Below are 17579 nucleotides of genomic sequence, written 5' to 3' on the forward strand. Positions count from 1 at the left end.
AAATATTAGGATGGTGTTTTGCAGCTATTTTATATTTTTGACAGAGAGTCATGTCTGAGATGCAATGTCAAAACAAAGCAGATCATGTTGCACCAGCAATAAAACTACTGGCAACCTACCCTTTCTGCCACAAATCTCACAGACTGGACACTGGTTCCATACAAATTATCATTGTACTGCCCAGCTTCTATAAATTTGTGCTCTTGGATATCTTTTTCCATTTGATCTCTTGAAATGACAAAATGATAATCTCTCCCATCCACTTCATAGTCACGCTTTGGCCGTGTGGTATCTGCATGAAACAAAAGACAGAAGATGTACAAGTCTGCAAAAACATTTAGCATGAAAAATGCAGCCATGGTTTGCTCAGTGGGCAATGCTGGGTCTGCTCTAAGTGAGGGCACTTCACATCTGAGAGCAGATGTCTGGCTACAACATATTGTTTTTAATACTCCATACCATATTTTGTTTTTAATGGAGCTAAGCCAATAAAGCTGTCTTTTTGTAGTAATACCTTCTGATGTTTACCTCCAATCAATACAGGCTAAAATAAAATTACGGTTTACCAGAATTCCACTTTTTTCAGCAGAATCACACACAAACCTCAAATATAAAATGCATTTCATATTTTAAATTTAATGTTATTACAGTGACAAAATTAATTGTGATCTCATGAACTCAATTTAGCCTTATTTATAAGCCTGATTCTGTTGTCATCTCTAGTAGTTTTAAGTTACTGTATTGCCAGAGACAACCATTTACAATGAAGTATGACTGCAATTAAGCCATCAAATAAACAGCAAGCTCTAATTGTCCAAGATATAAATGTTCTGTTTAATTCAGGGTCTAACATCGCTTTCTGATTCAACAGTCTATATCTCACACAAATCACAGATTATTCTGTATATTTATTGGTGGATGCTGTGCAATTGAATTGAAATTTTACATTTTACTAGAATTTTAAACTTTTCAGAATTTTTTCCCAGATGTTCACAACTTTTAAATTTTTTAAAATTTATTTGTTCTTTTCACCTTTTCTGTCTGATGAAAAAAATGACTTTTGAGAAACACAACTGTGCATAATTAACAGATGCTGCTTTTGTAGAAATTTATTTAATGTGTGGCACCAAGGGTGCCATTCACTCAGTTGCAGAACTAGGAGTAGAATCATACTTACGTGGTACACATGACCCAAACTTATCAGGGAACTCAGATATCAAATCATCATTGATCCGATCTTTCATAGGACCCAGAATAATAACCGGCCTGGTGTAATTAACTGAAAAACAAAAGGATCACATTTTGATGGTCTTGCCACAATAATAAATAAATGCACCCAAATATCACTAACCAGAGTTGTTGTCTTTATGTATGAAGTGAAAATTTAGGCGCACATTTTATTGATGAATATTTTATTTATTGACATTAAAAAGGGGAATGGAATGAGTACCACTGCAGAGCTCTGTGATGGTCCATGCACAAGTCAAATGGTAATGTAGAAGCATAGATATATTTGCTATCACTCAACAAGGCCATTCCCAAATGCTTGTAGATGGACTGTTCCATGAGATATGGAAAGGCTATTGTAGTCTTTTTTTCACCTAAAATTTTATGAGCATATCCTCCATTAAACCAGATGGATGTGCTCCCATTTTAAGTTGCCTTTCCATATGTTTGTCTGCCCTGGACAGTGGCATGTATCACATGAGAAGCAAAATAGTAAAGGCTTTCCATGTGACAATATTGCAGTAAATCTAGAAAATCTACATCAATATTTTGTAGACTGATTAATTTTCTGTACTAGTGAAGTCCATGTACTGGGGAGAAGAGTCCTGGGAATGTTAAGAAGTGGTGGCTTCCAAGGAATACCATAACATCAGGGTTTTTTTCATGTGAAAATAGACTGAGTACCCAAGAAAATGAAGCCACAGTGAATCTGGGTCTGGCAGAGCAAGGCTTACTGCTCTGCTGGCCCCCAAACTCTGAAATGAAAAACATAAGGAAGAGGGATAGAAAAGAAGATGAAACTTACTTTCCTGTCTTGTGACAGGTTCATAAGAAAGGATGCAGTCCTCTTGGCCTCCTGATGAGAGAAGAAAGAGAAGAGATTGAAGCTGATGAGTAACATGTCAGGTACTTAAGTTTGATAAAATGCTTCACATAGAGACAGACCAGGTTCAACACTTCTAGCTTGATAAGCCTCTCACCTGAACCATTCCAAGTCCATTATAACTTCCAGGTATGGACACAGTTTTTTCCTTCCCTACCCTCCCCTTCCACGTGTTTCAATTCTATTTCCTGAAGTTGGACTTTTTTATTGATGGGCAACATACCACTATTTGTGATTTGATACAAGGCTGTTTATAAGGATAATACATCAATTTAAGATGGAGTGTTTTTCCTATTGTTAAGGCCCTAAATTGTTGCTGCAGAGTAAATCAACAGGCTACCTAGACAGAACAATTTTTATGTACAGAATATATATATATTTTGGTTGATTGTCCTTCAGTGCATAGCTTCCATAGTCTAGTGCGTTCACAGCCTAACATCTAGCTGTGAGCTATTTTCTGATCCTTATCCTTTCCCTGAACACAAATCACAGACTCACAGAATGGTTGGGGATAAAAGGGACTTGCGACTTCTGGGGATCATCTAGTCCAATCCCCCCCACTAAAGCACCTAGAACAGGTTGTACAGGATCATATTTTTAATTTCTTCAGCAAAGACCTCACAGCATTTTATTGCATATATTTATCCTCCCTATGCCCTTTTAGGACAGTGCTGTTTCCTTATGGTGATATTTAGGGGAATAAAGTGGAGAAATTTGCCATGAGAAACAAGTGGCACTATATGGACCATGACTTGGGTGCAGGTGTGCAGTCCTGAAGCACCGCTGTTCTCTCATCCAAGGGAGTGAAAGAAGAGAGGGAGGAGGATTCTTCAGCAAAAGCATGAATAATTCCTGCTATTTCTCTTTCTGGGTTACTGTCACATACTTGGTATCACATGAGAGCTCTGGCAGGTTCTAAATACAAATTAGCAAAGTTTAAAATGATGACTTTATTTTTGCTCAGTTCAGGGTTTGTCTCTGAGAAGATCAACAGATGGGATTCTGCAACTAATTGGGATAGTAGAGAAGAAAGAATATCATAAAGCATATCAGTGCTTTATAAAGTAGACAGGGTTGCCTTCATTTCGTATGCTTGCATGCACGTGAGCCTGTGTTATATTATTCTGGTGGGCTCCGGCCAAACCAATGTGTGCACATACAAGGGAAGAGTGCTGCCTTGCCTGATGGAAATACATGTAGGATTTAGAGGCGGGTACACCTCACCCAGAAGTAGCCTACCCGCTGTCTGAGTTGCCCTTGAAGCTCCACTGACCGTATTAACAAACTTTGTGTTGGATGCAATGCTTAGCTCCCAAGAAGGTACAAAATTTTTTGTGGCTAAATCTTAAGCTGACTCCCACCCCATGAATCTGCTACGTTCATAGATTTTTTTTGTGTGTGATACACTATCTAGGCAGCAGTGACAAATCTGTAAGACAGGTCTTCAAGTAAAAATAATGTAATTATTGACAATGACAGAAACAGCAAATAAAAAACTGTACTAATGTGTTAGGAGAGAGGGAGAACTGACAGGACTAACTCCTGCCTAGCAATGGTGCTGAAGCAGCAGAGGAGAGAACATAATTTTTAATAAAAGGAAGAGATTAGAAAGCATTTGAGGGTAAGGCCAGATAACATATGAGGAGCATGGACAAAGGATTTTCTTTTCTGTTTGCAAATATTTGATATTGTAATCACTTTTCTTTGGCTTTTTGCAAAGTTGGAAACCTAGAATTATTGTTACCTTAGGTTTTATGCATCGCATATATTGGTTTCCCTTAAGGTTCTCAGTAAATTTTAGAGGTGTTATAGAACTCAGGAAGTCTCATTTCTCTGGAGATGAAAAAAATCCACTCTAGGGTGGACTAGGATGCTCCTGCACTGTCTGTCCCCTACTCCACAGGAGCCAAGGCTATATTTTTTCAGCAGCCTGAGAAAGTCAGTCTTAGGGTGGGTGATGAAGCCGTCACATACCAGCCAAATGCAGGGGAGCCTGTTTGTACAAATACCATCTTAAACTTGATATTTGTTTTAATAGCAAACAGATCCACAGCAGGAGTTTCATTTCACTAATTTCAGAAACCTGAGGCTTGAGTGCTTATGTCAAGCTAGTCCCTAGATACCTTTTGGAGCCAAGGGCTGCCTACAAACAGATAAGTGCTTATTCTAAGACATGAGTCATCTGACTTATTTTACATGTCTACTTTGTGAGGAAAGAAAAAGTCAGAAGGGTGAATTATCTCCATTGTCCCCGAACAGCATTTAAACAGCAAAGCCAGATGCAGATATCTGCAGTTAAACAGCAGAATCTCATGGGAGTGACAGTGTCAATAGCAATTGGAGGCCAATAGACAAAACTCTGAATTTTTTTTTTTCTTCTTTCTGTGGACTAATACTTGGCTTTGGCACAGATTTATAACCAGCACTGACAAGCCAGCACAGATGTTACTTTCTTTTTTGTCCCATCTCTGGCAGACATGTCCCCGTGCTAAAGCTTTTGGTACATCTATACTCTCTGTAGGGTATGGACTAGGGAGAAAAATAAGCCTGTTTTACAGATGTCTTGTGAATCTGTGGCCAGGTTGAAGGCAAAGAAAAATTCTCCAGCCCACTAAAATTGTGCTGAAGTTTAAGCCATTGGGAAGTGTTGCAGTAAGTACAGAGAAACTTTGAGGCTGACTGTGATATACAAGAACTGAAAGACAGACATCTTGCTGAGGTAAGGATCTGCAGCCCTCAGTTCAAGACTCAACATGGGAGTCTGACTGGGGAAAAGCTGCACCATTTCCACTGTTTTTCTTTCTGGAAAAAGGACTAAGGAAGTTTAAATTTCTAAGTGAATTAAGTCCTGCCATGTACTGTCCAGACAAAATCCTGTAGGTCCTCAGAGGCTGTTTTGCATGTTAACTGTATTAGATGGTACTCTTTAATGATCTCCACTCGGTCAGTACTGCATGTAGTCCATAAAGTATTAAGAGTAATGAAGAGCTCTAGAGTCAATCAATAATCAGATTGCTCTAACCTTGTCATGGCTTTGAGGTGGAAGACACAGTGTGAAATCCATCAGGACACAGCCTGTTATCATTTGCCTAAGCCTCATTTAACACCCACATTAACAGCTTAATTAGCACAGGTTAGCTGTATTGATCTGGAAAATCTCTGTGACATTTAACAGGTAAAACAAAAAGAGAAAAAAAGAAAAAGACCTTTCTGTAGGATTTTGGTATGTTCCCCTGTTCTTCAGTAAAACCCCATTAAGTAAAAAAGAGAAGAAAATAAATAAAATAAGGGAATGGAAGACAAAAAAAGGGAAAGTTTCCTAAATGTAATACACTTATGGGTAAAATTATTGGAGAACTTTCTCTGGACCACTCCCTGTTTCCCTTTGCTCTTGATTTGCCTGTTGATGTTTTCTCATGCTTGGGAATAAAAGAATAACCTAGAGTTTGTTATAACTCATAACCTTTATAAACTGGGCAGCAAGGTCCTGTGCTGCCATATAAATTTCATAAAGAGTATTAATTTAATCTTTTTAAGGGATTCTATAGGGTTTCAGATGGGTAGCTCTGAAATGGACTTAGTGTGATGCCTCTGTTTTTCCTTTCTGATTAGATGTCAGAGAGCCTGTGAAAGGTTCAAACCCAGTTTCATTGTAGACCTGGTTGATATCAGGCATTTTTCATGTAACCCATGAAAAGGCCCCATTTCCTACTGCCTTGCCAGAGCATCCAGGGCTTCCACAGGTCTGGTGTACCTGCACCCATCATGTGGGTAATGGGGTGGGAGAGCTGCTGTGACCTGCCATGGGGCAGCCTCCATGTAAACACCCTCCCTAATCCAGCAACCTATGCAGTGGAAATCCATAGATTTTGGCATCCTATTAATGCCCGTGAATGAAAAAATCTGAAAAGACATCTAAGTAGACGAATTTAAAAAAGTAGTACTAATGAAGACAGCTAGAAGTTATTTATGGTTTTAAAAAAATCAAAGAGAATTTTTGGGTTCATTAAAATGGTTGGACTACTGGTGGTGGTTGCCATCAATACACATGTGAAATTCTTATAGATGAGCCAAATAATTTAATTTTCAAGCTCTTTTCTGAATTTTGTTGCTCACCTGGATTTAAACTCAAAGATGGCTTATTTTACTGCCATCATCCATTTAGGTGTTGGGATAAGGTATGAATTACCCGAGTTGTATTTGCAAGATCTTGGTGAAATCAATTTATTGGTTTTTTTCTTTTGCACAGGCCTCACTTGACAATATCTCTGCCTCTATTTGGTTCAAAATCCCTTTGCTGGGGCCCTATTTATGTGAACACATGATTTTTGGAAATTTATTGATAGCTATGAAAGGCTGGAAATCCAATATGTAAAATGATCATCAGTAGTCTGAGCATGAACTTAAGACTCAGAAGCTGTCTATGGGCAAATATCAATACAACTGTGTGGGTATAAAATGAGACTTCAATACTTGTGCCAATTTGAGTATGCCTGAATAATACAGTAATTCTGGGAGCCAATGCAAGTGTCCTTATTAATCAATAACCTATTGTAATAATCAAGACTCCTTTAACCTTGCTATGAATCTTCAAATCTCATTAGAAGACTGACTTGCTGATTTGCTGACAGAAGGTAAAGGTTTTTTTCCTACCACTTCTCCTTATTTTTAACTTTTAGTTGTGTATTGCCTCTCTAGGTAAGTGGTGCAATCACAACCAGTTCTGCAATTAGACTGAACAGATGTGACAATATGTGTGTAATTTTGATGACAGCTGTAAAAACCTTTACTGAACTATGTGTGAGAGTGTTACAACACATATGCAGAGAGACTTGAAATTCATACCCATTATGAAAATCACGTCTCACAAAATAAAAACTGATGAGTCCGTGGTAAAAAATCTGTCCTAACAAGCTTGATTTGAAAAAGAAATCAAAACATTTTAAGTCACAGAATTCAAATAAACTTTGAATCATGGTTTGATTAACTGGTCCAGGGATAAGTCAAAATTGGCTGTATGTGTCCCTATCATAAAAAGAACAACTTTCTGCTAGACCAGGACTTTATACAGCACTCTGCAAACTTGGCTTTACTGCTGAGAACAGGAACAAATAAATTAACATAGACTTCATAAGAGCAAGGCTGGGTGATTCAGCAGCAGCTGTGTAGCAACTCATCCCCTTCAAGATCAAGCTAGCATTTGTTCCTGGCCCCAAAATACTATTATTTATAAAGGGTTAGATTTTGCTTTCAAATGTGTCTGTGGTTTGCCCTGAAATTAATGGAGCTGAAGGTTATCTGCTGTGAGAAAGAATATCCCACTGTTGGCTCCAGCCCTATTTTTTATAACAAACCAAGTGTTAATGGCACTGGCATAAACACTGGTTTACTTTACTTACCATAAATCTGGTTTACTTTTTGCAACTTCTTTTTGCTTAGAAGTGGTCAAAGAATTTTCTCTTCAGACCACATTGGAGGACCTTCAATTATATTTTTGAAATAAAAAATATCTGGCTTCTGTTTTTTTAACCCTGGAGGTATGAGTAATAGTTCAGCTAAATACTTTAAGCAATACTAATACAGCTAAATTTTAAAGCAATGTATTTTCCTAAAAAATAGTGAACACATCAGAATGTCTCCTAGAAAAAGCCAATTGATTTGTAACCCTCCTCACTGCCCAGGTCACAGCCTAGACATTTCTCAGAATCCTTCAATATTGATGGTTTGGAATGGTTCTAGGAATGATCAAATAGTACAGGTTTTGACACTACCTAGTCTTCACTAAATGGTCATCATGAGAAGCAAAAGTTAGAGAAATATGTTAAAACAATTGCCAGAGACCCACTAGAAAAAGTCCAGAACACGTCACTCTGGACTCCATATGGCCTTGTTTTAATAGGAATATATAAGAAGGTCTGCAGGAGAACACCCTGCATTTGCCAGTCATTTCTTACCCACACACATTTTCTTTGTTCTTTGGCCAAGAATTGATAATTTCATAAAATCATAGAAGGATAGAACCATTTAGGTTGGACAAAATAAGTCCAACTCTGGCAAGTCACACTAAAACATGTCCTTGAGCATGTCTTTTAAATCCCTCTAGGGATGGTGAATTAACCATGTCTATGGGCAGCCTGCTCCAATGCCTGATAACATTTTCAGTGGAGAAATTCTGTCTACTATCTAAGTATTCCCTGGTGCAACTCGAGGCCATTTCTTCTTGCTGGTGCTTGTTACTTGGGAGAAGACACTAACTCCAACTCACTACAACCTCTTTTCATCTGTTCCTTACCAGTTTTGTGCTCCAGACCCTTCTCCAGCTCCATTGCCCTTCTCTGGACACGCTCCAGCCCCTCAATGTATTTCTTGTAGTGAGGGGCCCAGAACTGAACACAGGATTTGAGGTGTGGCCTCACCAGTACTGAGTACAGGGACAATCCCTGCCCTGGTCCTGCAGGCCACACCAGTGCTGATCCAGGCCAGGATGCCATTGGCCTTCTTGGCCACCTGGGCACATGCTGGATCATGTTCAGCTGCTGCTGACCAGCACCCTCAGATCCTTTTTCACCAGGCAGCTTTTCAGCCAGCCACTCTGCCCCAGCTTTCCACTGCTCAGAAAGCAGTGGGGCCGGCAACCCTTTTCTTCCTGCTAATTTTCTGGGGAAAGAGAAAAGAAAAAAGGCATTCTGCATGTCACCAGTATGCTCCACGTCACCAGTGCATAGACTGAGGGCTAGATGAGTTTCCAAGTCAACAGACATGGTGTCCTTGCAAAATAACTTGCACTGCCTCACCTTGAACACACAGACTCTCCTCAAAGTCTCCTCCTACATCACACTGAGAAACGACTCTGCAGCATGGCTGGGTCCAAATGCAGTTAATACAGACTTGGTTCTGCAGCAGTGGCTGATGCTGAGCTCCATTCCCAGCTACCCAGAGACAAACAAGAATAGCAGAAATAGTAACTGCATGCTGACTTCTTCTGCCAGGAATGTTACCTTGGGCTCTCATTTTTTTTCCTTTCATTAGGAATAAATAAATCAGGAGGCAGCGAGGAATACTTTAGGAAATCTTCGAGGACTATGTCTGGTAATTTTTCTTCCCACATCAGAAACGTTGATAAGCTTTTGCAGTGTAGCATCCTTTCTTTACAGTCCCACAAAGTGAGAACTGTAGTGAAAAGAGAACTTCCTTTGACAGGTCTCATCTCTTTTATCTCCATCCCTCACAATTTGTTGAATTCACTCTCGTGACCACCTGCCTCTCATTCTCATCTGATTTTTCTTGGCTCCTGACACATAATTTTTCTAGGGGAGATTTGCTGTGATGAGCTGTGCAATGGGATGTACTGTCAACACACCAGATCTCAGATCTCTTTGCCTGAACATTCAAAGACTAATCATCTGGATTCGAGAGGGCTTTAATTTTCCACAGGAGATATACTGATGGAAAGGCCAGGTGGAAATTGAACACAGTCAGGTTAGACTTCAGGTGCCACCACAGCCATCTGAAACAATAATTTACATCTGGAAACCACAGCTGCTGATTTGTCAAGGTCATGCCTTCAAATATCATGTTAGCACACACCAATGAACCCTTAGCAAATGAAATGAGGCCCTTTGGGCACCCAGTTCTGTATTTTAAAGCCTCTTTCATTTGGCATAATCTAAGATGGGCTTCCTCTGCTTCTTAATGGCATAGCTATCTTGTGGGCAGAAAACAAATCCCTGCCAGCATCTTCTCCACCAGGCAGAAGTTGTTGGAAATACCAGTAATATGTGGGAAAATCCAGCCAACAGGATGCTGCTGGAGTGAGACCAGAGCTTGTGCAGATGGAAACTGCTCTAGAGGAGGGTGGCTGCCATGGGCAGCTGTCACTCCAGCACTATTTTTTCTTCCAAGTATCTATGTTCCAGTTAACTTTCCCAAAATTGTTTCTGTTACCTTTCTTGCACCTCAAAAAACACACTTTAGTTTAAGCTATTACACAGCCAATGAAGGACTGTCTACCTGGCCTGTCTGATGGTCAAATTTGGTAACAGGCTTTTGTGAGCATGCCCTAAATATTTGGCTGCAAGTGGGCACTCCTATAAAGGTTGCTGTTTGGGACAGTTTATCAGTCTAGATTCTCCTCTGGGCTTTTACCCTGAGCTCTCCCTGAAATATACAGGCCTGGATGAGATTTGACTTGCGCAAACTTTTGAAAATTTAACCCTTTGATTAATTTCTGGTTGTAAAGTCAGTTGGGAGAAAGACCATCTTATATCTCAATATAAATATAATCAAAAATAAAGTCTGCCTTTCCTCCCAAGTGGAGGGCACATTAAAAATAAAACAGTTCAGAATTGGATCTTGGCAATTCTAGAGTGCCTACCATTTTCTTGTGACTCTGGCAATTGCTTTCCAAGGAAACCTTTTCAGTACAAGAGAATACAAACTAATTTACCATTTCTGAATAGGATAAGGTTAGCTGTTTTGCTGAAACAAACCAGTGTTTATCAACAGAGTTCAACTGCTATGTGTTATATCAGGAGTAGTAAACATGAGGTATGATACCATTGATTACCTGAATGTATGTGGCTGCTTAGCACAAGTGCTGAGTGACTGGTGGAAAACTTGATTTGTTAAGCAAATGGCTTGAATAAATGAAACAATTGGGTGATCTAGCAAGCACTCTGTCATTTTAGTTATCTTTTGTTACATTTATAATAATTTATTTAATGCATTTTTTTTCTGTTCTTCAGAACATCAAAAAAATAGAGATATTTGTTAAATTTATAGGCATTACTAAGAGTTACCCAGAACATACAATCTGCCTCTTGGTTATATGATCACATGGAGTCTGCAAATCAGATTGCAGAGTTGGGACCCCCACCTACACAGTATCAGTAACATTCAGTGGCAGTGCCTAAGGAGTGAAGGTCTACCTTGCCTTTTTTTAAGACTGCAGTATGGATTAGGAAAACTACTGTCAAAACTAAGGGCTTAATAAAATTTCTGGGACTGTTTCTTAGCCATCCATACAGGCATGCAGAAATGCAAGTAAAAATTATGACCTTGTAAAAAAGGATGCCTCTTACAGATTTGACTATGGCTGTGCAGTAACTTTACTCTTTAAAAATCATCAAGAAACTTCTCCTACTTCCACTGAAATAAACTTTTGTCACTAAATGAAATAATCCTGACTTGCATAGGCTACCCAAAGCCAGGTTTAGTTTTATGTCCCCACTACATCACAAGTAACAACCTTTCTCCCTTCTCTTATAAAGTTTGCCAGTTTTCTTTTATAGCTTTGTACTCAAGACATGGTCATAAATTTGAATTCCAAGCCATTTGCTCCAGTGATCTTTTTAACATTAACAAAACAGTAGCAAGGAGAGAAACAAAATAAAAGAAACAAAGCAAGCAATGCAAAATTAAAGGACTCTAATGAAAGCAGTAACTTACTGTAGCTACTTTCACTATCGCTGGCATTAGAAGAAACATGTTCTGCAAGAACAGTACAGCAAATTAAAGAACATAACCAAGCACCACAGAGCTGCAGAAACTTAAAAAGAACTGCCACAGTCATGCAAAGGTAGTTATGCAGAGCAGAAATCAAAGCTGTGCAGTGACATCACCTGAAAATGCTCAGATATTTCACAGAGGCAGAATGAAAACTTTCTCTCTTGTGGCATTTCAGAAAGAGACTGTATGTATTAGCTACTGATATGTGCCATAGCAAAGCCATGTCTTTTTGTGATGGACAGTAAATGACATCTCTGATAACTCCATTTCAATGTATATCATGGTCAACTTGGATTTCACTTGATATCTTGACCAATTTCTTGAAATCCAAGTGTCTGCTCATATTCTGCACTATCAGTGATGTGCATCATTAATGCCTTGAAACTATTCCTGCTGAACTTCTAGCCTGTGTCTGTCTTTAATCACTGTGCACTATCCCAAAGGATTGTGCACAGTGATTAACATATTAACATGAAAGTTATTTTGGTATGAAATATTGTAAATGTATCTAATCTATCCTGTCCAATAAAGGAAATAAAAAATAAAGAAGACAAAGTCAATGAAAAAACTAAGGAAAAAAAAAAAGGAAGAAGTCTTTTCCCAGAAATTGTCTAGCCTCAGGATTTGAGCTGGAGTTTGAAAACCTTTAGCAGACTAGTCTGGATGGGTGAACAGGAATGTAAGAACTAACATGATGGGTCAATCTTGTGGTTTTTCAAGTCAGGTGTCCTGTTTCTATTACCATATTATTAAAAATAATTCCAAAACTGTTGTCAGCAGACTATTTATGGACAGTAAGACCATGCTATATGCTCTCCAGGAGGTCTGCAGGACCACATTAAACAGTGCTTTTTCTGGTAGAAATCCTGATTACTTTCCACCTGAAAGATCATTAGGCAGTTGGAACTTTTCAGCTGGTTCAGGACATTTAGAAGCCAATGGCATAATGGCTGTACATCTGGGAGCACCCTGGGTTAATGAGAAAGACAGGAGCAGTGACAAAATTCTCTGCAAGGTGCTGTCTTTCCTCCATGTACCAATCTAATGCCTTAGGGTTCACAGACTGGGAATGATGGGGCTACTGGAGCAACAAAAATGAGGAATGATATCTGATAAAAACAGTAATAGGAAACCTTGATCTTGGGCTTAGGAAGAAACTTTTAAAAATTCAACTTATATTTTGAAGAAAAGAGCATAATGACTTTCAGACATTTTGTAGCAAGTTAACAAGGGTTATCTCAAAATAATGTGCTATACAGGACCCTGAACAACTTTATTTAAAAATAGCAAACAACCTTTATAGTACGAACTGTCATGAAAAAGCATGTCTGAGTTGAAAATTAACAAAATTTGGATTAGTGGGAATGTCTAGACCTGTACCAGTAATTTAAAACTAGGTGCAATATTATACAGGCATTACAGCCTATAAAATACCTCGGTGCTACTTTGTTCCACATCAATTTGCAGAATTCAGGTAACTTTCAAATGATTGGATGTTATGGACGATTCTCTTTGTAAGGACACATATTCAGGAAGGTTATCAGATCTGAAGTATTTTAGTTTTCTCTAGCTGGGAAAGATCTGCATTTGTTACTAATGAGCTGCTATGGCACTTAAATGATCACAGAATGGTTAAAATTCAGGTGGCAGTGACATTTGCTGTCTATCACTGACAAAACCAGTCTTGCAGAACCGTTATTTCTTATACAAGAGATAAAGCTTTCATCTTTATATTGTGAGCCACTGCATGGCATTAAGTTAAACCATTAAAATGTTCCTTCAACAATTCAGTCAGAAACAGAATAATGTGTGCATGGATGTGCATTCCTGCAATTAAAAAGCACATAGAAAACAGTAGGCAATGCAGCATTAATGTACATTTTGCTCCAATTACTTGGTGCTTAAGAAAAGGAAAAACAACTGAAGAACAAGTAGCCAAATGCATGCAAGTGGCATTTTCTTTACATTATTTAGCTCTGGATACAGAATTTAAAATAGCTATATATGTAGAAGTCAGCAGCAAATATTTCATTCTATACAGTTTTTCAGTTTTTCAGGTTCACATTTTGAGGAAGAAAAATTGTTTCTGAGCAATTATCTGACATGTTATAGAGTCTGCAATGCCAAGTCTTGAGACAGGATTGCTGCATCAGAAAAGAAATTGATTAAGGTTGTGTGACAGAAATAGGTTGCTAATGGTGCATACTGGTCCAAAATTAGCTTTGGAGAATGCATGATCTTCTCTAGCCTGCAAATGACTTCTTCCATTAATAACAAATAGTAATCTAAAAATTCAGCAAAGTAACAAACACTCCCATGCAAAAAGCTGAAAATGCAGAAGCAGCAGCATAAACTAATTTTCTATTGATCTCCTCAGGATGTGAGCATGTTAATATGTTTAATTTTCCCTTTAGATGGAGAGGGAGGGGTTGTTGCTGAAAAGAACAGTCTAGGCAGCAAAACACGTTCTAGGTATGCTACTCTACAGAACTGCCATGATGGGAACAATAATATACTGTCAGAAACAAAAGGTGTTATTAAAAAAGAAGTGAAAGTGTCTGCTTGATACACTGTATGTTATTTAATACCATCATGCAGAACAGAACGATTGAAACATTTGTAATGCATTCACAGCTGGGTAACAAATAAAACTCTATCTTGTGCATGCTAGGAGTGGAGGGTCCTCAGAGAAGAAACAGAAGCCAAAACAAAACAAAACAAAAAAGGGTTTACAGTGACCATTCCTGGGAACTTACTCAGAGTCTTTGTTCCATAACCGTCGTCACCTAATCCGGGGATGTCCTGCACGGAAGTCCCCAGAGAGAGCAATGAGAAAGGAAGAACAGCCGCAGAAGAGGAAGGAAGAAGTCAGTGGAGTTGAAATGGATACTACCATGACTGACCATGTTGATTGAGCAATCTGGATCTCTGCCTTTTCTTTCTGAAACAAATTTAGACTTATATTCTATTAAATTCAGCCAAAGAAAGCGGCAGTGACTGTGAAACGTGCCTTTTGGAGCTGTGAGGAAGAAGGAACAACCAGATAAATAAAGTTCCAGAAACTATCCTCACTGAATAAATTTAGGACAGAATTATTAAGAAAAAAAAAGTGAATATTTGGGCTTGGAACTAGCAAATATTTTTAATAATGCTGGTTCCCTATATAATTTAAGCAAGCAATAAATGCTTGTGGTGGTACACATTCCAAGAACCAATTTAGCTCTTTAAGCTGTTAACATGGTTGCTTCCCTTAATTGTTAAACTTCCAGTGAAGCTGCCCATGGAAATCAACTTGGTGAAAGTCAAAGGCAAAAAAAAAAGATTAGAATAGATATTTTAAAAACTAATTAGTTTAGTATTGTGAAAGAAATCATGTTTGCCTTATTTCGAGCCAATTCTGATCTGGGAATATTTCTGAGAGACAATTTTGCATTTATGACAGGTGTCACAACAACTTTGAGGAGCCGTATTTCCGCTTCCAAAAGTTAAGGTCACTGCTTTATTCTGAAAATAGTATTTCCAGAGATGGAAGGAGAAGCTGGATCCAAACTGCAGTCATACATTGGTCACAGTAGTAATACCTCTCCTGCCTGCCTATGACAGATTTTTGCCTAGATGTGTGGGATACTGGTATCATGCGTGTCACCCATTTGTTGTGCTGCTGCATGTGACATCATCTCCAAGAGGTTACTTACGTTCTGGATCACTTGTTTCCTGCTCACTCTGCTCCTTGCTCTTGTAGAATGGGAATTTTCGTGAAAAGATGAAGTTCTTTTTACGCTTGTCATTGAATGACTGTGAAGGAGAAAAGGCATGGGGCAAAAACAGGGACGTCTAATTGTTGTCACACTCATGCTGACAAAACAACTAGTTTGTAAAAGTGGAGAGAACTGTAGTGACTCAAATCAGCACAAACTAAGTGGCTGCAAAGAATCAGAGGCATGGTGAGGTCTGAAATTTGAAGGCAAAGCTCCTGAAGACTTGATCAATTTGACTCCAGAGGTCTGAAGTCACAATGTACAGCTCCTTACTTGGAAACTGTAGTGTTTGGCTTGTTTGGATGAAGGGCTACAAATGGTTCAGCATGCTTTGAGATCAAGCCATCCATCTTTTCACAGCAGACTGTGCACAGAATTAATTAACTGTCTGAAAAGAATAGGCTGTAATGTGGAAAGCAGAAGCCTTTGATTTGTAGTGTGTGGATTCAGCCCTGTGTCAATTAATATAAAAAATTCTTTACTGGTAGCTGCTTTCAATTTAATAATGTCTTATTTGGCTTCTTTATTGACAATTTCTTACATGTGTTTTAATGCTTCTTTTGGGCATAATGAAAAAAAAACCCAACTTTGTTCTATTTTATAGATGTATATTTATGCATTAGGTTTCTCTGGATATACTTTAAGTTCTATGTGATTTGGAAATGGAATTCTGTTGATAAGCAGTATTTCATTGCATGTTGAACAACATATTTTCCTGTAATTCTTCAAATCAGAAATTAATATAGAAGAAAATGGGGTTTCTTACATGATAAATCCTTTGACTTCATATACAGTTGCAAGGACTTAAAGCACTATCCTGTGTAAAAACAGGATATGCCTACTTGGGACATTTATTTCAGATAATAAATAAGGAAATAGGGTCCCTATAGAGTCAATTTAAAGAAGCTGGCATTCTTTAGGGAACACACAGCTGCAGACAGTGTGTCTGATCTGTGCTGTCAGTCAGACAGTGACCTATAATGTCTCTCATACTGAATGTAGACACAGGACTTAGCAAATGATGACCTCCAAGACAGCAGAGACCTTCTTAAATTATTTAAAGGACTAATCTCATGTGTTTGTCATTGCTCAAATTGAATATAACCATTATTTGGCTCCAGTTCTACAAAGGAATATATTTTGAGTTTTAGAATACAATTTATTTCCTTACATTTTGAAAACATGAAATAAAATGTGGTTTAAAATATGTATTTCTGAAAGATGGATACTGAAAATCTGTTGAAATAGTTGGATACTCGTGTCACGAAAGTTTCATACCACTTTTACATTTCAAGCATATTTAAAGTTTAGTAACTAAAAACAAAGAAAAAAATGCACATGTAGAATAAATGATCCATGAAAATCTCTCAGGGTATGTAAACATTCAATGTGAAATTAATGTGGAGGTCATGCACAAATAATCCAGACAGCATGCAAATTCAAAACAAAGCAAGTATGAAAGAAAGCCAGAGGAAAAAAAAAAAAGCACATGAAGGAGTAATCTATGGATGAAAGGAGGACTGACATGCGCATTACATCACTTTAATGACCTAATGGATATAATTAAATTAAAATGTGTTTTCTGTGATAATTTCTTTTACTTTTCCAAAGAAAGGAATGTGGCATGTTAACATTTCTGTTTGTGAAAATGTTGTTTGTCATGATTTATCTGAATTTGACATAGTAATGCTATTGGCATTACACACTTTAAAAGGGAAAAAAAATATATATATAAACAATAACACCTCAAAAAGCAAGGGGTTTTTAAAATTATAATAACTTCATTACAGCACTTTGGAATTCAAGAGAACGTTATCAAATTAATAAATAAATATGCTGTGCTTCACAGAAAATATATGAGAAATAACACTTATATGTATTGTTTCAATTTTTTTCCCCAACAGTCTAGAGCAAAAACTTCAGAAAGTACATTTTCACCAGAAAAGCATATATTATTTTCACACTTATGCATGATCTAACAGTATACACCAAATTAGACAGATATTTTATACTGTTACATAATCTTTTTCTCCCTTTGCAGTTTCAAGTACTGGGTTGCTTCTTTAATAAGATATTGCTCCACTTCAATTTGGATGATCAAAAATTGGCAATGCACAGCAGATGACTATCATGTGCAACTATGTCACTGTATTTACACCAGTAAAAAGCTTTCTTCCTAAAATAAAGCTGATCTAATTATATTA

The 17579-nt window shown here is 37.9% G+C and overlaps 1 protein-coding gene and 1 long non-coding RNA gene across 34 annotated transcripts in view; one reads left to right on the forward strand and one right to left on the reverse strand.

Moving 5' to 3' along the window:
* DLG2 (discs large MAGUK scaffold protein 2) overlaps positions 1 to 17579 on the reverse strand; it is a 984419-nt gene that overhangs the window by 11696 nt on the left and 955144 nt on the right. For 21 of the 33 annotated variants that reach the window (XM_068181606.1, XM_068181605.1, XM_068181599.1 and 18 more), the window contains 5 exons: positions 15313 to 15412; positions 11558 to 11599; positions 2033 to 2083; positions 1178 to 1279; positions 120 to 292 (listed from right to left, as the gene is read on the reverse strand). In XM_068181606.1, coding sequence (XP_068037707.1) covers positions 120 to 292; positions 1178 to 1279; positions 2033 to 2083; positions 11558 to 11599; positions 15313 to 15412 — 468 coding nt within the window. Of the gene's footprint in view, positions 1 to 119; positions 293 to 1177; positions 1280 to 2032; positions 2084 to 11557; positions 11600 to 14373; positions 14420 to 15312; positions 15413 to 17579 lie in introns of all 33 variants that reach the window. The other 12 variants (XM_068181608.1, XM_068181607.1, XM_068181602.1 and 9 more) reach the window with 3 other exon arrangements.
* On the forward strand, positions 1281 to 17006 carry LOC137469158 (uncharacterized). The gene is made up of 2 exons (XR_010996375.1): positions 1281 to 2133; positions 14289 to 17006. It is a non-coding gene; the product is annotated as an uncharacterized lncRNA (long non-coding RNA).

This window comes from Anomalospiza imberbis, chromosome 2 (assembly GCF_031753505.1).
Source record: "Anomalospiza imberbis isolate Cuckoo-Finch-1a 21T00152 chromosome 2, ASM3175350v1, whole genome shotgun sequence".
NCBI lineage: Eukaryota > Metazoa > Chordata > Aves > Passeriformes > Viduidae > Anomalospiza > Anomalospiza imberbis.